At 50.0% G+C, this 25480-nt stretch overlaps 1 protein-coding gene across 1 annotated transcript in view; it reads left to right on the top strand.

Annotated features, from left to right (window-relative positions):
• The window catches only part of LOC147659451 (putative RNA polymerase II subunit B1 CTD phosphatase RPAP2), a 164222-nt gene that overhangs the window by 89178 nt on the left and 49564 nt on the right, over positions 1-25480 (top strand). Inside the window, exon 6 of the mRNA XM_086951747.1 lies at positions 21567-21655. Coding sequence (XP_086807873.1) covers positions 21567-21655 — 89 coding nt within the window. The remainder of the gene's footprint in view (positions 1-21566; positions 21656-25480) is intronic.

Below are 25480 nucleotides of genomic sequence, written 5' to 3'. Positions count from 1 at the left end.
CATAATCAAAATCCAAGAAGACAATATTATTGGCTTTGTCATATAATTTAACCCCTTCCAGGCTCATGACGAGCTCAGTCAGTGTTCAGCACAGGGGAAATTTGGGCAGTCAATGTTTTTATTTTTCGGAATATCAGTGTAGGTCACCACCCTGCGTCAGCATCCGGTAGCAAGGAAGCACGTCCTCCGCCGTTGATCCACCACCAATCCGGTCTGGTCTGGTCTGGTTCCATCTTCCAAAAATAATAAACTAACATAAAAACATGAAAGTAAAAAACTAAAATAATAAAGGAAGTGGGGGGGGGAGCCGACCCACACACCAACACCACAACCCAGCAATCCTAGGACAAGAAAACAAGTATCATTAATCTTGCATGATAAAATTTTCCATTTAAAAAGCACCCCAAGTGCTTTTCATTGTCGGGGAAAAAACTTAATTAATTAAAAACATTCTTCTAAAGTCAAGACATAATTAAAACCATATTTTTTTATTAGTTTGGGCAAAATCTAATTTTTTTACATACACAGCCAGAAGGGCCGATTTCATACACTAATCCTCTATGGGACAGCCCCTCCCTTCAGAATACGCAGGAGCCAGGCTACAGTGTGAAGTAATTTGAACCACTGCCAAAAGTTGATCTCACTGCGAGGGGAAGGCACTGCCAAGCACTCGATGCAAGCATCTCTAGTTTCTAATCAGGGAAGCCTACTGTATCTAACTAATTCCAAGGGCCAAGAGTCTGCAAGAATCCCTTATCAGCAGGCAATGAAGCTGCCCGCGCTGACAGCCAGGAAGAGCGAGTTCACCCCACCCTTACATAAACATGCCGTCCGCAGAACAAAATTGGATTATAGCCAATCATAACAGGACAGGCTGCAGTCGAAGCCTGCAGAGGAAAAAACCCGTCTTCACAAACCAGCTGGTCTGCCAAGGTCGACAAACAAATTCCTCGTAAGCTTGTTCCCAGGCCTGATTTCTCTAACTAACGAAAGCTAGCATTTTAAAAAAAAACAATTCTATTACAATGTACTGCTACTTAAAAGCTCCACTTTCTAAAAAGACTTTTGTCTAACTAATTCAGCTAAAAGGCAGCATGTTTATCGTGCAAGGTATTAAAAACATATATTGTCAGCTGTTGAAAGAGAAATAATTTTAAAACAACACAAAATGCAGGCACATTTCACCATTGTATTTTGTTCAACCAGGGGCATCATGTAATATTGCATTACAGTGTAATTTATAGCGCAAACTTTTCAATTCAACCTAATAAAAGGGCCACATTCATATATTAACAAACAGCTATTTATTTTCTAACTGAGTTGGTTAACTTACCAATGCCGGTTTTGCTGCATACAGTCACATTAGAAAAAAAAAAGGTTCAGTTTGCATTTGGGAAAATAATAATGAGAACACAAATACATTTTAAAAGCACACGGTTGCCTTTCACTAATTAAAAGCACATGTTACCATGCACTGTCGGGCAAGATTGATTATTCTCAACCTGTGATCATTGCAACCAGCACATTCCTTTCTAAATGGAAAACCCTCAAAGAAATAATTAATGAAAACAGCCCGTAGCATGCATTCTAACGGGCCACCTCCTTAACATTTCACTCATTTTAAATCATGCATTCAAAAATAATTCTCCACACGTCTATGGATGCATATTAAGAAGCACATTTAAAAGAACACAGCTCTCTCCGTGCAAACCCTTATCTCAATCCGACTGGTTGATTTATAACCTAGCGACCCCTAAAAGTCAGACACATGAAGTCATCAGTTCCAAGGTAAACCCACACAAATTCGTAGACGCATTTCAAAAAGAATGTGAAATGAACAGAACCCTTCGCAAAGCACAAGATGTTACCCTTCCGTCAAGAAGCTGACAAAGCACGTAGGCAGACCCAGGAATCAATAAAAGTCAAAATCAAACCACCAATCCTTAAAATAATACACCGACTTTTATAGTCAGGTCAGATAACCATGCGTGTTAACAGCATGTTAAAAATAAAGACTGCCATCTCAATTCAAGATATTAACCCTTTGGCAGCTCAAGCACAATCAATTCCCAATGACTGCAGATACATGGGAAAATCATGAGCACATCTCTTCACGTTTACAGATAACACGTACACACATTTTCAAAACGTTATCCCCAAGCACCCGAGAGAGATCCAGCTCTCTCCTGCCAAACGTAATGATAACATGCCCTGTCCAAGCCATTACCACATGGCGCTATTCACAAGCCATATTTACAAGACAAGCTTTTCACAAACAACATATCCAAGGCGCAATGCACAAGGAACACAGCAATTCAACATAAGAACATGCACCTCACAAAACACATTAATATGGCGCTATTCACAAGCCATATTTACAAGGAGCTATATGCAAAGAACTCCACAAATCATATTACAATGAACACATTGCACAGCATAAGCAGATGCAGCAAGCAATTTAATGGACAATTTAAAAGCATTTTTTACACACATTTATACAATTGGACCATCACAAAGATGTAACTGGCTCCCTCATGTAATGCCATCCTTCAACCCTGACAGTTTAAACACTAAGATGAAAACCATTCCTTCTACCCTGAATAAGCCAAATGCCATGATGTAATGCAATCTCCTCACGCTGCAACTGTTCAAGCCCATAGGTCACACAGGCTACATAAACGGCAACATTACGCCAGATGGAACTGGCGCTCAGGGCACCCCCTCACAACACATGGGAAACTCTCTAAGCACATGGCCAGGACACACAGTATTCGAAAGCAGTTCGTGACGCCAGATGTCATGTCTGGCGCTCAGGGCACTCCCCCACAACACATGGGAAACTCTCTAAGCACATGGCCAGGCACACAGGATAAGTAAACAGTTCGTGACGCCAGATGTCATGGCTGGATTTTCTGATTAGATGGGATCAGCCCCTAGGGGCCCCTCCAACCCAGCCAGAACGTAATCACATCCCTCCTCAGGACCATCTATCCAGGCACCTGGGTACCTACCTGAGGATGGGGAACTCGCAATATACAAGCTCATATTATTAAAAACACCACTAAATCTATAGGGATACTAAGAATACTCACTGATTACTAAGAATATCCATACCCTACACCACACTCATACATCAGTTAGTCTCGCGGCCACTCAGACCCAGACTGATCTACCTCAGGGCAGACATGACACACAATCCGGTGTGTCTACACACGTGGGTCTGCAGCCCCAGTGCTCTCCCTTATTTCCAAACGGTTCGCAATCCGGCAAACCTACACGTCAGTCTCCCCCCTGACGCTCTCACTTACGCAAGCCACAATCCTGTGGGTATACACGCTGGTGATCCAACCCAGCGTTCTCACTAACGCCGCATATCAACGACGACCACATTCCTATGAACACCTTCAGCTCTCTGTCTATTCACTAAGGGTCTGCTACTACAATAACATTATGGGATGGTGTACTAACTTGGTCCCTTAGTTGCAGGTCTCCTCTCTCCCTCACTATTACTTACCTGATCAGGGGTAGCATCTGTTCAAACAGTAATACCTACCAGGACAGAAGATTACCCTCACTGTATGGGGACAAAGATATACACACTATGGGATTGAGTTATTTCTTGATTTAAGCGCTCCTACTCCCTTCTGATCCATCAGTGGCTCAACAGCAACTGGCTAGAAGCTAAGATAGCTTTATCATAAAAAAACTCATGCACACTAATTCACTAATTAAAATGGGGTCATTTATTGTAACAATAATAAAGTATGCATATACAAAACTATGGGGTCTCAATAACTAGCAGTAACTTTAACACACCGCTGATGAAAAAAAGGATTAAACATACAATAGCTTAGGGAATAAGAACAAGATTAAGATGCAAGTGTAAAGTAAACTAATGTGATGAAATGGATATCACCTGATTAGTGTGAAGTCTTGTTCTAGCTGTCATCTGGGTTCCTCTCTCGTCTGTGCCTTGGCTCATCTCAGACTCTCTCTCTCTCCTGCACTCTTGGGTACACCTCTGCGCTGATCACTTTGCACTGGACTCCTCTCCCCCACGAACTGTCTCCACCTTCCAGCTTCAATCTAATGGTTCCTGCCGCTCTGATCACCGTTCATTCCACTAGCTTATTCACTCTGTCTCTGCACCAATGTCCAAATAACCACAGGTTAGTCCACGATCTCTCCTCCGTCTCTTCTAAAAGGCATTACTTCAGACTCCAGCTATTCACACCTCCTCCTGATAAGTAACTGCTTCTGACTGCTTCCTTCAGTTCCAGCTCACTATTCAACTCAGCTCTCTCCAGCTTGAACCCTCTCTCTCTGCCAACTCCACTCGACTGCTTACCACTCCTCCACCTCAACACGACTAACTGGCTCCGCCTCTGCACTTCACTGATATAGAATGCTGTTTCCTCATGGAAAGTTCCAGCCATCAGCCTGCCGCCCACCAGATCTCTGCACCACTTCGCATCAAGGACACACACCCAGCTGGCCAGCCTTTTGTGGTGTCTTCGACACAGAGAATAATACAGCCTACCGATAAGGGCTGGCCCAGACCGGTTCTCTCCAAGTGAACAACAGCCTTAACTATAAACTTTACCTTTACCCTGAAAAGCCTCTCAGCTTCATCAAGATGGAGTCCCTCTAGTTCTAGGCCTGTAGGCCTGAAAGGAATGAAATACCACTTAGCTCTGTCAGAATACCTACATAAACCATACTAATGTGTCTAATATAAGCAAGTATGTCAAAGCCAATAGGCAATAGACAGGTTAGAGTCAAGAATAAGGGATCTATCATCATACTAAGCAGCTATCCTCTTCCAGGTCTGGAAGAAAGGGCTTAAAAGGGCCAACACAGGCTAAGAATACCTATCCTAGATGTGAGCAAGACTAAGATCTATATCACTGCTAAATAGAGCCAAAAACTCTGCCATAACACTTGTATATAGAGCTGCTTGTTCATAAAGCACGTATCCCATAAATAACACCAGGCCAAAGGTACAACAACTTCCCCCTTTGCACAAAACACAAAAACACATATTTAGCAGGCATGCCCTCATTCCTAGTATTTAGACATGTACCATTAGACAGCCCTACAGACTGGTCCGCACCCCAATAATGTGCCTTCCTTTAATTGCAACATATACCTTGGTAAACACCCTCCTGCCTAAACATGTGACATCTTGCTCAAAATAGACAAGCGTGTCTATGTCCTGATCCCCATAAACCGTGAGATGAACATCAGCTTCTTTCAAAGCTGCTGTGCCACCCCAAGAAGCATTAAACAGAGTGTCTGAAATAATTGTGATTGGAGCTCCAGAATCACACATCATATCAATAGCGATTGCTTCACCTAGCAATACTTGACAGACTGAATACTTGACCATTTACACATCCAAATTGAGAACCAAATTAGAGAATTCTAAAGAATCCTCCTGGTCTATTACTTCAATATTATGTACTTTTATATGATTTTTAACCATTTTAGATACACTATAAAAATGACCAGAAGTAGCCCAAATCTGCTGAAAACGCCCAAAAATGCTTCTGGACTGGAAATGTAACACAGAACTCCAACAATTGGGTAGCACTTGCCCTCTGAATAGCCCTGCCACAACACACCTACTGTCGCTGCAACTGCAGTGTGATCAGCCATACACCCAAAGCGGCACACTGTAATCCGGCTGTGAGCTCCAAAATCTACGAAATGGTCCCAAATCCCTTCGGCAAATGTTACAAGGTGGTATCGCTCAACAAGGCTACAATACGAATGCAGGTAGGTTAGAAAACCTTTATTTAAGTTCCAAAGAAGTGGAGCCCACACCTTGTGCAACCTGCACCTCGGTCAGCCACAGAGGAACTGACTTAACTGATGCACAGGCTACATCTGGTAAACTCTGCTTTTCAAAACATTAACGTATTACTTATGGTGGAAGCGCCTGAACAACAACTATAATAGCATATGAATAAAACATTTGAAACATTAGAATTCTACAAAAGAATATGCAGTGCCCTGAGCCGCTCTTGGTGCATCACATAGAGCCGCGCTTGCACAGACTCAAGAGCGGCATGAGAACAGCACATAACCCATAAAAAAACACCAGCCCAGAGGGGCGTGGCTTAGCAAAATGGCCGGCTAGACGCGTTTTCGTCCAGGTCCTGCACCAATGCCTCCATAATCCTGGCACATTGGTATCTTTGACACAGCTCCAGAGGTGAGCAGCCCCCCTGGACCTCCGCGGTTCCGGAGCTGCGTGGAAATCCTCGCTCGCGACTGAGAAACGCCCGGTGGCCCGCGGCGGATTCGCTGGAACCTACTGCCTGCAAATGGCGGCTGCTGTGCTGCGGAGCGAGTGAGGGGCGCCTTCGCAACTGAGGAAGCCCTGGAGGCCGGCGGTGTCCCCGTGTGAGGAGACTGGGTGGAGTGCGGACCCCGGTGGGGGAGTGCAGGTGATCGATGAGGTGCGGCCGGCAGGTTGCCGCGGACCCTCGGCGTCTGCATCCACGCGAGGCCGGGAAGGAGCGGCCTACTCGCACCCTGGCTGCGGCTGCCTCTGCCTCTGCCTGAGGACGCCGGGAAGACCCACAGTAAGACCAGTGGCCGCGGGGACCGGACTGCCTGAGTGTTGTCCCCCCCACCCCCCACCCCACCCCACCCCCCTGGGGGACGGTTGGACCCAGTGGCGCTTCAGGGGCGGGGGAATTCTAGACTGCTGGCTCATGGAGAGGGTCGATTGGGAGAGTTAGGCCCACGGGCGGCTGGTGTGGTGCGATCCACTGGCGCCGTGGCTCCTGGTGCCGAGTGGGTGGCGTGGAGACCCGCACGCTGTACTGGACATATTGAGGCCTGTCCCCCCTGCCCCTCCTTGCAGTACAGTGCCCCAGAGGTCCCCGATTCATTGATGGGGTGGACCGGCAGTGTATAGATCCGCTGCTGCACGCGGACGCGACTTTGGGACCTCGAGGTGAGATCCCGCAGGACCGGGGTGTGGAATGCAAGATCTACGCAGGCAATACTTTCCTGACAAACGCTGGGGGCGACGTGGCTAACATACCCCAGGGCTGCAGGCGTGATGTGGTGCGACGTCCACTAACGGGGCCCGGAGGTGGCGCGAGAGCTGGCCTGGACTGCATTGACGGTAACTTGTGGCCGGAACCGACAGGATTTGCGTGGCTACAACCGGGGCCTGGCCGAGACTCGCGAGGTGGTCCCAGCTGTGGTTGCGCCAGATAACCATGGCCCCCCTTGCGAGGTGGCCGCGCTATTATGGGGAAAGACCGGCAGACAAGGGGAGCCCAGGTGAATAAGATCGTGCAGTACACGGTCCCAGGCCCCACATCGGCGGAACGCCCAGAGTAGACCCGGAGATGGAGACCCACCATGATACAGCAGCCCGAGACAAAGCCCATATCTTAGCAGCAATTCGCGACTCCAGGGTGGCGTTGAAAACCAAAATGGACGGGATGGCCATGGACATCAACCATCTGCGTCTAGACCTCAGAAAGGTGGACAGGATTACCACCACGGAGCGAGACCTGAGTGTATTGCAATCCAAGGTCCATCAGCTGAGGGAGACAGTCACCGCTATCCAGGATCATACGGCCCGATTGGAGTAGCGGGCGGAGAATGCAGAAGGGCGGTCCCGGAGGAACAATCTTCGCTTCCTGGGATTTCCGAAGCGGACAGAAGGGACGGTGGTGGACCTTTTCCTTGAGGACTGGATTGGCAAGGTTTTTCCGAATCTGCAATTATCCAAATTGTTTGCAGTGGAGAGGGCTCACAGGACCCTGGTGCCGCCGCCGAAGCCGGGATCCCCGCCTAGGGCCATAATAGCCCGGTTCTTTAATTTCAAGGACCGGGACTTGATCCTTCAACATATTCGCAAAACAGGTCCGCCCAGATTTGACAACATGACATCCATATAACATGGAATGTTAGGGGGCTCAATAACATGATTAAGCGAATTAGGGTGGCCACCTACATCTGGCGCTATGGGGTCAGCATTGCATTGCTACAGGAGACGCACCTTTGGGGAGACTGTCTCAAGTATGTCCAGCGTAGATGGCGGGCCAGTTTTTCGCCACATCTTACTCCTGATTCGCCAGAGGTGCGTTAATATGGGTGGCACCGGGAGTCCCTTTCAAGGCCATGCACACTAAACTGGATCCGGAGGGCAGGTTTGTGATAGTGGTGGGGACGTTAGATGGGCGTAGTGTATGCTTGGTTAATGTTTATGCTCCGAATAGTGATGACTGGGAGTTTCTGGGTCTGGTGCTGCGACAGTTAGACCTGGACCCAGACACGGACATACTTGTTACAGGGGATTTCAACTGTGCCCTTGATGGAGAACTAGATAGATACCCCCCTAAATTAGATGCCAAACCTAAGATGAGGGAAGCGATGAACCAGATGCTCCAGAGTTATAGCCTGTTAGATGCATGGAGGCACCGCAACCCAGCCCATCGGGTGTACTCGTGCTACACGCCTGCTGCCAATACCCATAGCAGATTGGACTACTTCTTTTTCCAGTGAACGGCAATGTATCGAGCAGCGGAGATCTAATATTTGGCTCACTACTTGTCCGACCACTCCTCGCTCCTGCTTACATATTCGGTAGGCAGACCACGGCCCAAGATCCCGCTTTGGAGACTCAACACGGAGGCCTTGAGCGACTCTACCCATAAAGATGCTATTTTGCAGGGGCTCGAGAAGTATCTGGAGGTGAACTGGGGCTCGGCTAGCACCAGGGCGACTGAGTGGGACGCCATGAAAGTGGTAATTCGAGGGATCTGTTTGTCCACGGAGGTAGGGGTAAAAAGGGTGTTGGAACAGGATCTCAGACAGTATGAGGACCGTCTGGCAGTGATGGAAAAAGACTTTCCCACGGACAAGGAGCGGCTGCCTGAATGGACGGCCACGCGGCAACAGCTGGGGGACACGTGGGCCTCGCTCGGCAAATTTAATAGAACGGCCAGCAGGCGGAGATGGTACTCGGAGGGCGACAAGACTGGAAGGCTGCTGGCACATCTAATTTGGGCAGAAACTCAACCCCACCCGATTCTGGCAACTGAAGAATGAAAAGGGCCAGATGGTGTATACTCAACGGGCGATTAATGATGTATTTCGGTCCCATCTATGTAAAATATACTCAGTCTCAGCCTTCTGCGGACCCTAAGGGCATGGAAACATTTCTCGAAGGGGTGCAGCTGCCCTATGTGGACGCGGACAGTCAGGAGGAATTGGGGGGGCCCCTTCGGGAGGAGGAATTAAGAGCCGTGATAGCCCACCTGCAGACAGCAAAGTCCCCAGGGATGGACGGATTATCTGCTGAGCTTTACAAAGAGTTCAAGGGGGTTTTGGTCCTGAAACTCCTTGAAATTGCAACGGAGGCTTACGACCCAGGCTCGCTCCCAGATTCCATGCGGGCAGCTACGATAGTCATGATCCCCAAACCAGGCAAGGATCCTCTTCTTCCCGGATCGTATAGGCCTATACCTATGCTGAATGTGGATTTGAAAATTATCAGCCAGGTGCTGGCCAGTAGAATCCTCCCCTACCTTAGGTGACTGGTCCACGACGACCAGTCTGGTTTTATTCCGGTCAAGAATACGTTGAGGAACATTCGTCGCCTGGCCCACGTCATGCAAGCCTTGGGGGGGACAGGCCCAGCAAAACACACTAGTATTTCTTGATATCGAACAAGCGTTCGATTCGATCCGTTAGGCCTATCTCTGGAAGGTGCTTTTGAAACTGGGATTGGGGGAGGGGTTTGTAAAGTGGATACAGCTGCTTTATACTCTGCCAGTGGCCAGGGTCCGCACGGGACGATACGTGTCGGACGAAATACCCATAACGAGAAGGACGCGTCAGGGGTGCCCTCTCTCTACCCCTTACTCTTTGCCCTGGCAATGGAACCGTTGGTATGTCATCTTCGCACGGGGCTTGAGGGTCAGGGCAGTTGAGTGGAGGATATGGAGCACGTGGTGTCCCTGTATGTGGACGATGCGCTGATTTATTTGAATCCGCCGACGCAGTCATTGCCGACCTTGATGGCCACACTGTCGTGGTTTGCAGCTGCTTCTGGTCTTGCGGTGAATAAAGCAAAATCTCAGCTCTACGCGATTGGAGAGCAGCCCAACTGTGAGGGGGTCCAACGACCGGAGTGGGACTCCCATGGGTAGACGATACACTTCGCTATCTGGGGATCTGGATTGGACGGAACTCGGCCACCTTCTTCAAGCACAAAATGGGAAGGATAATCCGGGGTCTGAGAGGAAGTATCACCTTATGGAACACCCTTAAACTCTCCTAGATGGGGAAGATCGCCTAAATCAAAATGGTGGTCCTCCCGCGCTGTCTGTACAAAATGCAAGGGTCCTTTTATGAGCTGTCGCACCGGGGCTTTCGAGAACTGGATTCCCTATTAGTCCACCTATTGTGGAACGGGAAGCGGAGTAGGGTGAGTAGAGGTCCTGAAGCGTAGATGGGGCGCAGGGGGTTTAGAAGTCCCAGATCTGGAACTTTATTACTTTGCATCACAACTGCAACATGCTATTGCATGGCTGGATACGGACCCCTCTTTGGAGAGGTCCTTGCTGGCAGGTACTTATGGGAGTGGGCAGTTGGGAGCGCTGCTGTGGCAGGTGGGGGGGTGACGAGACCACAACCCCCCACTAGTGCGGTTGGTGACCACGATATGGGATCGAGTGGTACGGCGCCTAATTCGCGACAGGCCTTTCGCCCCTGACATGGATCTCTGGCTAATGCCACCCTTTACCCGGATAGAACAGGTCATGTCAACAGACAAGTGGAAGGACGGGGGCTGCCTGATGCTAGCTGACCTTTATCCAGGCGATAAATTTATCACTTATCAAGAGGCGGTGATCTCCTTCGAGCTGGTACCGGGGCAATTTCTCCAATACGCTAAACTAGCCCCAACAGCGCGGCAGCTCTGGCCCTCGTTTCCTGAGGCTCCGGTGCACACCCGCACTCTGGTCACCATGTTGGCGATGGCGTGGGGCCGTAAGTTTGTGACTCACCTCTACAGGGCATTAAGGGAGGATACAAAGTTGTGGCCCCTGAGGATAGAAGATAAATGGCAGTAGGCGTGTCCGCAGGAGATTACCCCCTGAGAGTGGTAAAAAATACATGAAAGTGTGCGGAAGGTATCAGTGAGCAACCGCTTTAAGCAAATCCAGTATAATATTATACACATGACTTACCTCTCACCCAAGCGACTCCAGGCCATTGATAGTACCAGAGATTCCCACTGCCCAAGATGTCGCAGTGCACGGGCGGATTTTATGCACATGGTGTGGGCGTGCCCCTTGCTCCAGTCATACTGGGTGTCAGTTTTGGAGGTTCTGGCGAGGGTGACTGGGTGGATAGTAGGCCTGGACCCACATGCTTGCCTCCTGGGCTTGATCCCCCGGGATCCCAAACGGAAAGTAAGCAGGAGGTTCCTAATGTTGGGCCTAGTCACAGCCCGGCGTCGTATTACAATCCATTGGTTGTCCCCACAGGGCCCGAAGCTGCTGAAGTGGAGGGCGGACCTGCGGGAGTGGGCACTGGCAGAGGAAGGGAACATGCGGAATACTAGGAGGGATGGTAAACTACCTGAGGTCTTGCTGGCTTGGGGGGCAATGTTTCAAGAGTTGGGATGCCCAATTGACACAGGGCAGTTCGGAGTCAGTGCCCTTTAGGCAGGGGGGAGGCTCCAGTTCAGGACGAAGTGACGCACGGCGACCCACCATAGGGAGTACGTGACTCGTTTTATAATGTTTAAGCGAAAATTTTACTGCAAATATGGAAGACGAAGGAACCTCCGCCATCATCGTTCTACAACCTGCAGATTGTTGTTGTTGATATGTGGACCTCCCCGAAAGCGGCGGCTATGCTGTATGTTTTTACCTTGCTTGCTTTATTGTGCTGGAGATGTAAACCTAATAAAGAAATTTACAACAAAAAAAAAACCAGGCCAAAGGTGACCTGACCTGACCTGGTCAGTCCAGTCGCTCCTCTTGCCGTGTGGCCACCCAGAGTGTGCCCGATCCCCTGCCGCCGCCGTTGCCGAGTCAAGACTGCCCCTGTCTTGGTTTGGCCCCTGTCCCTGACTGTTCCTGTTTGTTTTTCTCATGTCAGCTGTTTATTTTGCTGCCGTTTTCTCGTTTTCCTCGTGTTACCCTGTAAGTTTTGTCCCATTGTCCTCGTTGTTCCCTGCCCCACCCCGCTCCCTGCCGCTGCTCCCCCGCGGCCCCACCCCTGCTCCCTCCAGCATCTCCACACGCTCCCCCCCACTGGCCATCCCGCTCCGCCTCCCAGCTGCTCCTCCCTCGCCCTGCCCCCCCCACTCTCCTTTATGGCAGAGTGCATGCGTACGCGCAGAGTTGACGCTCAGCGGGCGCGCCGCTTGTGCGCCGAAGGCATGCCAAAGGTAAGGCCGTCTGCGCCTGTCCGCGCCCAGCACCAGAACTCCTGGTCCCCGCAGATGCCAGCCCACCCGCCGGACCTACGACGCAGCCACCCTCAACGCACTCAACACCGGCCGGACCCCCGGCTGCCACCGAGCCACCCCAGGACGCACCCACGGACCCTTCACTTGCCAATCCTGCAAGTTCTCCTGCATCCGGACCTGCACCGCACCCGCCAAGCCAAGCACCAGCAGCAACCACCTGAAGTGCATCCTGCTCAACACCCGCTCCGTCCACAGACACGCCGTCGAACTCTGGAACCTCCTCGACTCCACATCCCCAGACGGCGCCTTCCTCACGGAAACCTGGATGAACGCCTCCTTAGCGCCCGCCATCGCCATCCCGGACGGATACAAGATCCCCCGGAGGGACCGCGTCAACCAGACAGGAGGAGGCATCGCCATCGTCCACAAGAACACCATCCGTATCACGACCAGCTCCGAGGACACCTTCGCCGCCGCCGAACACCTGCACTTCCCGATACACACCGACCCCAAGACCACCCTCAGAGGTACCTTCATCTACAGGCCCACGGGACCACGCACACTATTCAGCGAAGACATCGCCGACTTCATCAGCCCGCAAGCCCTCCCCTCCGCTGACTACATCCTCCTAGGGGACCTCAACTTCCACCTGGAGAACAACAACGACCGCAACACCACCACCTTGCTGGACAACCATGCCAACCTCGGACTCAAGCAACTGGTGACCACCCCCACCCACTACGCCGGCCACACGCTTGACCCTGTCTTCACCTCCAGCAAGGACATCTCCTTCAGCCACGCCACCAGACTCCACTGGACAGACCACAGCTGCGTCCACTTCAGCTTCAGAAGGACCACCCTCCACCACCACCCGCAACAGGTTCCCCGCAGAAGCTGGAACAAGATCACAGCCGACCAGCTCGCCACATCCCTGAGCCAGAACCCTCCCGCCAGCTCAGCGAATCCCAACCAAGCTGCCAACAACCTCACAAGGTGGATCAGCAACTGCGCAGACGACCTCGCTCCACTGAAGACCCCCCCACCAGACCCGGCAACAAGAAAGCATCCTGGTTCACCGACTAACTCAAGAGCTCTAAGAAGAACTGCCGAGCCCTCGAGAAAGCCTGGTGCAGAGACCCGACACCAGACAACATGACCACCCTCAAGCTCGCCACTTGAAAACACCACCAGCTGATCCACACCACCATGAAAACCGCATTCGAGGAACGACTAGACAACAACGCCCACAACAGCAAGGAACTCTTCAACATCGTCAAAGAGCTCTCGAACCCTAGCGCCGGAAACAACAACATCACCCCATCGCAAGACCTCTGCAACTCGCTCGCCTCGTTCTTCCACAGCAAGATCGCAGATATACACAACAGTTTCAGCACACAGCGGATACACCCTACGACCACACCAACGCCCCCCACCACCACCCTCCGCGCCTGGACCCCGATCAACACGAAGACACCATCCGCACAATGAACTCCATCCACGCCTGATCACCAACCGACCCCTGCCCTCACCACGTCTTCAACAAGGCCGACTCCATCATCGCACCCCATCTCCGGGACATCATCAACACCTCCTTCGACACTGCCACCTTCCCAGAGAGCTGGAAACACGCCGAACTCAGTGCCCTACTTAAGAAACCATCAGCGGACCCCACCGACCTCAAAAACTACCGCCCCATCTCGCTCCTTCCTTTTCCTGCCAAAGTCATCAAGAAGACCGTCAACAGACAGCTGGCCGCCTTCCTCGAGACGAATGGACCCCTCGACTACTCGCAGTCCGGTTTCAGAGCCAACCACAGCACCGAGACCGCCCTCATCGCAGCCACAGACGACATCCGAGCCCTGCTCGACAATGGAGAAACAGCGGCACTCATCCTCCTGGACCTCTCCGCGGCGTTCGACACGGTCTGCCACCGCACCCTAGTGCAGCGCCTCAGCAACATCGGAATCCAGGAGAAGGCACTGGAGTGGATCATCTCCTTCCTCGCCGGAAGAACCCAGAGAGTCCGCCTCCCCCTGTTCAGATCAGAGGCCACCAAAGTCATCTGCGGCATACCACAAGGATCAACGCTCAGCCCCACGCTGTTCAACATCTACATGAGCCCCCTCGCGGCCATCGCACGCCAACACAACCTCAACATCATCTCCTACGCCGACGACACCCAGCTGATCCTCTCCCTCACAAACGACCCAGCAACCGCCAGAACCAACCTACACGAAGGGATGAAAGACGTAGTCGAGTGGATGATGAACAACCGCCTGAAACTGAACTCAGATAAGACGGGTCCTCATCCTGGGATCATCACCCTCCGCCTGGGACGACTCCTGGTGGCCACCCTGCCCTGGGCAGCACACCCAAACCAACGGACCACGCACGCAACCTGGGCTTCATCCTGGACTCCTCCCTCTCGATGACCAGACAAGTCAACGCCGTCTCCTTGTCTTGCTTCAACATCCTACGCATGCTACGGAAGATCCTCCGGTGGATCCCCACCGAAACCAGGAAGACGGTCACCCAGGCGCTCATCACCAGCCGACTGGACTACGGGAACTCCCTCTACGCCGGAACCACAGCCAAACTTCAGAAAAGACTCCAGTGCATTCAGAACGCCTCAGCACGACTCATCCTGGACATCCCCCGACACAGCCACATCGCCGGACATCTGAGAGACCTGAACTGGCTCCCCATCAGCAAGAGAATCACGTTCCGCCTCCTCACCCACGCACACAAATCTCTACACAACCAAGGCCCCAGATACCTCAACGACCGCCTGACCTTCTACACTCCAACCCGCCAGCTACGATCGACCAGCCACGCCCTCGCCGCCGTTCCCCGTATCCGAAGAGCCAAAATAGGAGGAAGATCCTTCTCCTACCTGGCGGCCAAGACGTGGAACTCCCTCCCCATCCACCTCCGCCTGACCCAAGACCACCTCTCCTTCAGGAAGCAACTCAAGACCTGGCTGTTCGGGCAGTAGTGGACCCCCCCCCCCCAAGCGCCTTGAGACCCTCCGGGTGAGTAGCGCGCTATACAAATGCTTCGATTGATTGATTGATTGAAAGGTACAACAGAGGGGTTAAACGGGATGTGGTGAAAGTAGCTTAGAAGGAAAGTTATCATGTGAAGACATATCTAAAAAGTGTTTTCACAAGGCCCAATGGTCGGAGAAGCCCTTTCCAAGGTTCTATAAATGACTTTATTGTGGCGAACTAAAGCCATAAGGTAGCAATAGGCAGGCCGTAAAGAGAAGACACTGACTCAGTCACATTGTTTAAACTCCATTTCTTAAAATTTCACCATTGATGATGGTAAGACATAAAGTAGAACATTTCCTACAACCTTATCCAACCACAATTAACTTCTTAGATAACTCTTTCCCCTGAAGAACTACCCTTTCAACCTCCATGTCATCAACTGCAGACGTGACAACATTGCCTGGCTCAGAACTGGATAGAAGACAAGAAGGTAGAATCTAACTTACCTATTCTGGACCCTTTGTCATCTGATGAAGAAGAGGAAACCAAGATGAGCATAGCCAGAAAGGGACTACAATGATCGCCAAAGCGTTGTCTTTCCTGATCTTTGTCAGAACACTCGGAATTAGATGAAAAGATTGAAAAGCATTCAGAAGTGTCCTGAGGGCAAAAACTTGCCAATGCATCTATCCCCCAAGCGCCTTCTCTTCTGGGCCTGGATACAGCCACTGGACTGATATTATTCCCCCTTCTGGCAATGACATCTGTCACTAGTTGACTTAATCTCCTGCAGATCTGTCTGAAACCCAGACAGGGACACATGACAATGCTCAGTCCATTGAAAATGGATGACCGCTCATGTCACTAGACTTCTCGATCAAACTCCCCCTCTCCTACATGTTTACAAATGACTTGAATGTCCGAGCTCTTTCAAGGACAAATACCTATTCTGCTGCCAAGACAAAAAAAGATTCAACACAAGGTTAACGTCCCAAAGAACAGAATATCGCGGTTCCGGGTGCAAGGAAAGGCAAATGCCCCTCAAAAGCCTACAGACAAAGGGATGTGCCCCAATCGGTGCACCTTCCACCGGGTTATGGCCTGCTGAGATCGCCGAACGCATTGCATTGACAGTGCGATATGCCATGCCGGCCGAAGCCGAGTCCGCCAGAAAATTCTGAACTGGCACGACTCCTGCGACCATGGGATCCAAACCTCGTCGAAGACACCAACGAGACCACTTATTCCAGGCCGAGCAGTATCGTTTCGCCGTGCTACCGGCCCAGGCCTTGGAGAAGAACAATTCAGCCGGTCCCGAAAGGCCTGGGAGCGACCAGCGTCGCCCGAAAGCCTCCACGCCATGAGGTGGAGAGAGCTCTGCATCACCAGAGGATGGGGGTCCCCGTCCGCGTTGAGAAGAAGATGCGGAAACCAGGGGAGTAGGATTGGAGAATCCCAAGAAAGTTCCAGAAGAACTGGAAACCACACTTGAGACCTCCACCAGGGGGTCAGCATGATCACCTCCGCTCGCTGGCGGCGAATCTGGGCTGCCGCCTTCAGTATCATCGAAAACGGAGGGAAAGCGTACGACCTCTCTGGACCCCAGTCCTGGAGGAAAGCATCCGTGGCTTCCGCGAGAAGGACAGGCATCCAGCTGAAAAACCGCGGCGACTGATGGTCCAGGCGGGATGCAAAGAGATCCACCGAGAACTGGCCCCAAACTCTGCCCAGCCACCTGAAGACCTGTGGGTCCAGCTTCCACTGACTGGAATCCCTCAAGTGGCGGGAGTGCCAATCCGCTACTTGATTGGCCTGGCCCGGCAAGTATTCCGCCGTCACTGAGACGTGGTGTGCCAGGCAATAATCCCAGAAATCCTTTGCTAGATCCGCGAGGGCCTTGGAGCGAGGCCCACCCAGATGGTTGACGTAGCGGACAGCAGATATGTTGTCCATCCGAAGCAGGACACAGGAACGAACTGACTCTTTGGTCCAACAGCGCACCGCGAAGGACCCCGCCAACAGCTCTAAGCAGTTGATATACAGTTCCTGCTCCTCGAACGACCAGGCGCCGCCTGTAGAGAACTCTCCGCAACGGGCGCCCCAACCGGCTCTGCTGGCGTCGGACTCTATCACCAGGTCCGGAACTGGTCCGAAAATCGCCCGACCGTTCCAGGCCTCTATATGAGCGAGCCACCATGCCATTTCCTCCTTCACTTCGGCGGAGAGAGGGACCACCTGATCGTAGGTCAAACCCCGACGTAGATGGTGTGGCTTGAGGCGCTGAAGGGCTCGATAGTGTAGGGGACCCGGGAAGATTGCCTTGATGGACGAAGAAAGCAACCCCACCACCCGGGCAATCTGGCAGAGGGAAGTGTGCGACCTCGAGATCGTCTGGCGCAAAATGTGACGGATCTTCCCTATCTTCCTGGGTGGTAAACTCAGGGTGCACTGCACCGAGTCCACCGTAAACCCCTGAAACACCACCGACTGAGAAGGAGAGAGAACCGACTTTTCCTCGTTCACGACAAACCCTAGCCCCTGGAGCAGGAACACTGTTTGTTGAAGTTGAAGCAATAGCTTCTTGGGACATCGCGCCATCAACAGGATGTCGTCCAAATAGACAATCATCCGCACCCCTTGGCTCCGCAAGTGTTCCACCACGGGGTGGAGAAGCTTGGTGAAGCACCAAGGCGCCGAGGAAAGCCCGAATGGAAGGGCGGTAAACTCGAAAACCTGACCTCCACACTGGAATTGAAGAAAATAACGGTGCGGGGGGTGAATGGGCACCACTAGATACGCGTCCTTGAAGTCCAGCCGGACCATCCAATCGCCGGGAAGTAGCACGTCCCGCAACAGATGGATACCTTCCATCTTGAAATGCCGGTAAACCAACCATCCATTGAACTCTTTGAGGTTGATTACCGGTCGTTTGCCTCCATCCGTCTTTTCCACTAGGAATAGATTGCTCATAAAACCGGCAGGGTGTTGCGTCGAAAGACAAATGGCTCCCTTGTTCAGTAAGTCGGAGACCTCTTTGTCGACCAACTGCGCATCTGCGTGAGAAAAGGCGATAGGATGTGGAGGCCTTCGCTGGTAGTGCCGATCGTAAAAGTCTATGCGAAAACCTCGGACGGTCTGCAAGACCCATGAGTCCGATGTGATCGCGGCCCAGGCCTCCGGAAACAAAGCCAACCTCCCCCCAATGCGGACTTGAGCCGCCGGGATGACACTCACCGTTTGAACTGTTTCCAACGGAGTTCTTGAAACCACCTCTGCCTCGGATGCGCTGGCCCCTGGTGGGGTAGAAGGTGTTGTAGTTGGAGGAGGCGTTAAATTGGCCTCTCCCGGAGCCTTGATTCCTGTTGCCAGCCTGCTGCTGGCCGCCACGGCCGGTCGCGCGGCCCCCACCGCGACCAGACCCCCGGGAGAAACGCTGCTGGAAAACCTTTTTTATGCTCGACTGGGCCCTGTCCAGGGACGTAAAGGTGGAAACGAATTTCCCCAACTCTTTAATGAAAGGGTCCCCAAAGAGTCCCCCTTGGGCTACCGCCCCCGCCTCAGAAGAGGCCAAGTCGCCCAGCTTCGGGTCCAATTTAATTAAGAGGGACCTACGACGCTCGGTCGAGAGGGCACAATTTGCATTTCCCAGGAATACTACCACTCTCTGAGCCCAATTAGATAGCACGTCTGGAGAAATTGGCGTCCCTGATACCTTAGCTTCTTCAGCCATGTCAAGTATCTTAGTGATTGGGCCTATGGCATCCAAAAGTTTATCCTGGCAGGAACGCCAGGACCGATCAATCTCCTTGCGAGGGTCTTTAACGAATTTCGCAAGGAAGGTGGCCATCTTTGCCCTCCAACATAGGCCTAGGGCACTCTCCCCGCAGACAACTCCTCGCCTCATTCGCTAGGGGCTTGCGGAGGCGTCCCGCGACGAACTTCGCCACCTTTTCCCCCGGAGTCCAGGCAGCCGACCTCGTATGCATTATTTCATCCGGGTCTAGCATACCCGAGCTGTCCTGGGGCAAGTCGGCAGCGGAGCCCGAAGGGCGCCAAGAACGCACAGACCCATCCTCGTCATCGGTGTCTGCCGGTGACATACCACCCGGGGAGGAGGGAGCCGTGGCTATGGACCCCGAAGGATCCGGGTTTGACGGAGGCGCAGGGGTGGACGCGGTTGCCTTGGCTAGAAAAGCGTCACGCAGGCGCTCAAAGGCGTCCCTGTCCACACCCTGCGTCGCCCCGGGAACCCACTCCTTACACACCTTCTTAGGGGCAGGCGGTGAACAGCTCGCAGGGGCTGCCGTCGAGCTTGCCATCCCTAAATGGGCTTGAGTGACTCTCTCACACTCCTGTGTGATGCGAGCAGAGAGGCGGTCCTCCATAGGACCTACTATCTCCTGCACGCATCTGTAAATAGAGCTGTCTACAGCGCTATAGAATTCCTCATCATTCAAATGTTGATGGGATTCCTCCTCCTCGTAATAATTGTCCTCCTGATCCATGCCCAGCACTTCAGGTCCACAGTGCTAGAGAAGCTGCAGGCCCAAGATGGTAGAGAAGCTGCAGGCACAAGATCAGGGCAGCAGGCATTACCCGTGCAAACTGTGGTGCAGATAGAATCTGCCGATTTTGGCCCCGGTGTAACCGGAGTGGGGGAGGGAGGGGGAGGGGGGGACGGAGGGGGAGGGGGGACACAGACCCCAAGCTCGCCGACCCTTGCGAGAACAGGGTCCACACCACCTCCCTGTGCGCTTGCGTTAATTAGAAGCAGGCTGTCACAGAGCGTCCCCACCGAAACAACGCCCGCGGACGGCAACACGGTAATTACCGCTGTACAGACCCCGTCGGGGCGTCAAAGGCAAAGTACGGGTAGAGTACTGACCCAGGAAAGGCTCTGGGCGTTACGGTGAGGTGGCAACAGGGGCTCCGGCGACTCGCGGCTCCCAGCGCGTCCCTCCTGAGGAGAAAACCGCGCTGGGACCAGCGAGACGCTCTGGCGCCCCCTAGCGGCTGGAGGAGGCCGCGAAACTGGGTAAAAGCCGCGGAAGGGACCGCGAACCTCCCCGCGGCTACGAAGGGGCTCTGAAAAGGAAAAACAGAGCAACAGTAGAAATATACAGTCGCAACAGCAACCCAATTATAAAACTACACCGAATAAGAACTCCAAACATCCACATAAAGGGGAAGACAAGGAGAAGCACTTAACTGGCTGCGAAGCAGCGAAGAAAGAGGAGGTAGGCACAGGGAGGACGTCCTTTCTAACCTGCATGGATATGGAGGAAGGACTATGCTGTGGACTGCCTGACTTGCTGTCATGGGACTTGTAGTTTAATGAGAAAAATGTTGTTGTTGTGATTTTAGCCCTTTTACCTTTGTTCAGGGTTTAGGGCTCATGTTATTGCTTTTTTGGCTGCTGTGTGTTGTGATGAATAAACAGCAAAGAAGGAAAAAGCATAATCTGAAGCCTCCGGTCCTGACATAGAATCTGCAGCTAGAAATATCTATCAGATGAACAAGTTACTTACCGTCCATAATACCTTATCTGGTAAAGAGACTGTCTAGCCACAGATTTCTTACCGACCATCCCATTCTCCCCGCTCTCTAAACGGATTTCTCTGCATAGAGTGACCCTTGTTAGATCCTTATTGTGTACACACTGCTCCATCAGCATTCTGTTGTAGCTCTGTGCTTCTGGTGCAGAAATGTCACAAAAAGAAACTGATGTCAGGGTGCCCATGAATATTACTCTCGACCAAGCTGATCAGAGCGATGCCACCTACCAGTTTGCAGAGACGCTGCTAGAAAATTCCTGGATCAAGTTTAATACCTGTGACACTGCAGCTAAATATTTGTCTACCAGATAACGTGTTACCAAAGGTAAGAAAGTGGTTCCTACCACATGCACATCTGTCTCTGCAGGTTTGAGCCTGCAATTCATGTGCTTTATGCATGCAAGACTTTACTTTCACTTCCTCCTAGAGACCATTATGAAAAGACTAGGTTTGAGATTTTTATGTATGGAAAGATAAGTGCAATTACAAAAGAGCAAATGTGTGAGAAATATTGTTTGCCAATGTATCTAAATTTGTTTGTACAATCACATATTTTTTCAGTGTTTTTGCAGTGATTTCTGTTACAAAGCATCTAAATATTTTGAAGCACAAATTCCAAAGAATCCAGTGTGGCTGCGTGATGATGAAAGGTACTTGGATGCTAACAGCCTGTTATTATTGCTTTATATTATGTGGCCCATTGCACTTTGAGAGAACAAATATAACATGTTTTGTAGCAGCTACCTCATGGAGGATTCTGCTGAGTTAATTGTCAGGATGTGGTTGAAAATTTTAAGTTGTGTCATCTCGGTCTCTACTTTTATATTTTCAGAGTACCTGACACCAACAAACTATGCAAGCTTATTTGCATCTCTTTGGTTTTCCTGCATGTTTTGTAACAAGTCCCGTTTTTAGTTACCATTTATATGTGCTATGAAAGTTAATCCTCAAACTTTTGGCGTATCAGAAAAAAAGAAATTCACCACACACCGTTGAACCATTGTTTGTTTCCAATTTTTGTATTGAATTATGTGAAAGTTGAGAGAAAATCGCACTTCAAACGTGCAATCCCAAGCATGACTTTGTTCTGTCATATAACCCCAAAGTTGATTCTTGAATGTTTTAGCATCAGAATGCTCTAAACCTGAACTAAAAATTGACTCCCATTGAAGCGAAAGGAACTCCAGTGGGGTGTATGGCTTCCATTGGAATCCTTTACAGGAATCCCTAGTCCGGTTATTCAATGCTACACAAGAGTTGTCAGGGCTCTCTTAGAGCCTTCTGGTGAGACCCTGGCTCTCTGCTCCAGTGCAGAGCAGTGCACTTTAGTGTCAGAGGGGGAAGGAAGGCACATAAGGTAATGGGGGTTGGAGGAAGGAGATCCGTTTTTTAAATAACTCCTTTGGCCAGGGAAGAGAGTGAATTAAAGAGTGTGGTGTGTATGGGTGGCAGGATAGTAGTTTCTTTCAATTCAGGCGTGATAAAGTGAATGTTGAGGTAGGTGTCAGGATGCCAAGTATTTCTGTTTTTTTAATATTTGGAAGAGGGAGAAATTGGAGAGAGGGTACATACCTGTCAGAACAGCAGGTTTTTAAAATTGGGTGACGAATGGTAAATCAAATGCTGAGGTTGGTGGGAGGTGGTTGTCGGGAGGTTGTTGCCAGGAAAACCAGGTGCATTGTTTTTTAGTATGTGGGAAGGTAATGCCAAGGATGGTGTGGGAGGGTGGATGGATGCCAGGCACTTTTAAAAATTTGGATGGTGGAAGGAAGGGATAGTTAGAGGGTAGTGGGGGTGCGTGGAAGGACACCAGGTTTAATACAGGGCATGGTCTGGTGTAGGTGAGGCCATGTCATGGTTGCCCCCCCCCCCCATTACTCCTCTACTCCAGCACAGCTGATGACAGCAGCAGGATATTAATTTGGGAAGTGGGGGGACATGCATAACATAAAATTAAAGCTTGGGTAACTAAATAAAATGATTTTTTTTCATCTTGGAGTTCTAAGTTGCATCATGGAAAATTCACGCTTTACTCTTGTTGGTATTCACAACTCCCCATATATAATTCTTTCCCTCACTGCACAAGCAACGTGTGCTCCAAAGGCTCTCTTTGTCCACTTTATCCTTAAGGCATCTGCCAAATCATGCAGCAAAGCGTAACGTCTCATCTAGAATTGGCTGACCATCTCTAAGTTGGAATCTCGAGCACTCCAGCTACAGGTTTCTTGAGGGGTTAATCCTATTTAATTTTTATTCACATTTTTCTATGTAGACATAGGGAACACACAACATTTTGCTGCAATAGACATCAGAACAAGGTCTCTCATTAATGTGAATCATCAATGCATTTTCAATACTTAAAATATATTTACAGCAAGACCTTTGCAAAACCAATGTAACAACAAAAATAGGCATACAGATTAACATCTCACTAACTTTATACCAGTTTAATTTAATCTGATGTAAAATCTGTTGTGAGCCCCTGAGTCAATTGAAGATGCCTAATTTGGATCCTTTGCGTTCTGAGAACTATAGTGGTGTAATAAATTAGTGCTGTCATCCCAATATTTTTAAATGTGCTTTGGTCAACCAATTACAACCAATTTTGCAACCCAATAACGCCATAGGTCTGATGCTCGTTTCTGTCATTTCAGTGATGGAATAAGTCAGTCAGTCAAATCATTTTATTCAATGCTTACTTGATAAGATCATAAAAGTACAAGCATACAAAATAAAAACATCCATCCATCCATATACAGATTGTTAAAATAGGCTGTTAAAATCATCCATAATAAACATAGTTAGAACATACAATTCATTCTAGGATATTATACAGTCGCCTGGTTTTCCGAGATATTGCTAAAAATGAAGCAACACAATAACAGACAAGATGATCTGGCAATGATTGTAAAAAGAACATTTCTGGCCGACATTGGCTGAAGTTATATTTGCGCATGATTGGGAGTATAAATCTTTTACGGTGTTCCACATAAATGTTACAAAAGAAGAAAATGTGCAAATTAGATTGGGTGGACACCCCATCACATGGGCAAGGCGGGAGCACGTGCAAGGCAAAAATTCCTGACAAATAAGCCAACATCCAAGGAAGAAAATTCAGACGAAACCTAAGTAAAATAAATCTGTGGCGTGAGTTTGTCACAGAAAATAGGTATGGAGCTGTCCCTTCCTGGTTAATCGGTCCGTCTAAGTAATATTTTACTGGGGGTTTTGAGCTGATAGTTTTAAGTCTCTTGTTTGCCCTTTGTTTTAGGAATCGTGTTTTAATTTCCTTTTTAGTAATGGTGGAGCAATTAGTTGGCGTCACAAATAAATGCTCTAAACCAAGGGAGGTAAAACTGTTTTAACAAAGGTAATCCAAGGGATCCTCTGGGAATGTTCTAAAGAGAGACAATCTATGATAAACTTTTGAGTGAGGTTAACAGATTCACTTCTCCATATGGAATGCCTTAATAGGATTGGTTTTTTTTATCGTAACAAGGGAACCCAAGAGGTACCTAGGGACCATGGGCAAGACTAGTCAGATCAATTATGTATTGGACATCCAATTCTGTATGACAAATACAATTTTAACAGCTTATGGGGAGGCCTACTAGTTTTTTCCAGAAGGTATCCTCAATGGTCTGGAGAGCTGAGGAGTTGGAGTGTCCCCAGATACCTGCCCCTTAGTTTGCTACCGAAATAGATTTGGCCATATAATCTTTTTTTAACATGTCAAGGGTTTTTTGCTCCTAGCTTTTTGTAAAGGAGTATAGGGCATTCATACTTGTTTCTAACTTGAGGCCCTTCGTGGTAATAATGTTTGACCAATTTAATTGTCTACTAAGGTCACCCCTAGATAAGAGAAAGTATCGGAGTCACTTTCTGACCTGCTATATGGAGATTTGGTACCTTCTTATCCTTACGACCAGTGATTAAAATAAAGGACTTTGCCTCATTGGTTTTCAGGTCCAATTTATGCATGTAGTTCAAATAGATCTCTAAAAGTTTCTGTAGAGCTAGACCCGTACGGGCAATTAGCACCGCATCGTCTGCGTAAAGGAGAATTGGGATGCGCACTTTATTCATGTTTCGGACATCTGACGTTGAGTCTAACTGGGGTGCTTCCACCCCATTAGTGTAGATTGAAAAAAGAAATGGGGCAAGGATACAGCCCTGTCGAACCCCCCTGTTGATTGGGAACCACCTGGTGCACTCTCCCTGCTTCCCATAGCAGACGCTGGCCGAAGCCAAAGAGTACAGCTGCCTGATAAGGGGATAATTGCCTCATCAAAGCCCATCTCCTTCATTATCCTCCATAGATGATGGTGGACGATGCAGTCAAACGCTGCAGATAAGTCCATAAATGCCAGGTATAGCTTGCCATACTTGGGTTGGTTCTACTTGGAAATTAACAGACTTAAGTTAAGGCATTGGTCCTAGGTACCTTACCCTTTTTTAAATCCATATTGTACCAG

The sequence above is a fragment of the Lissotriton vulgaris genome, unplaced genomic scaffold, assembly GCF_964263255.1.
Source record: "Lissotriton vulgaris unplaced genomic scaffold, aLisVul1.2 SCAFFOLD_2360, whole genome shotgun sequence".
Lineage (NCBI taxonomy): Eukaryota > Metazoa > Chordata > Amphibia > Caudata > Salamandridae > Lissotriton > Lissotriton vulgaris.
Note: the sequence above shows the minus strand (reverse complement) of the source record. Positions and strands in the feature narration are given on the sequence as shown.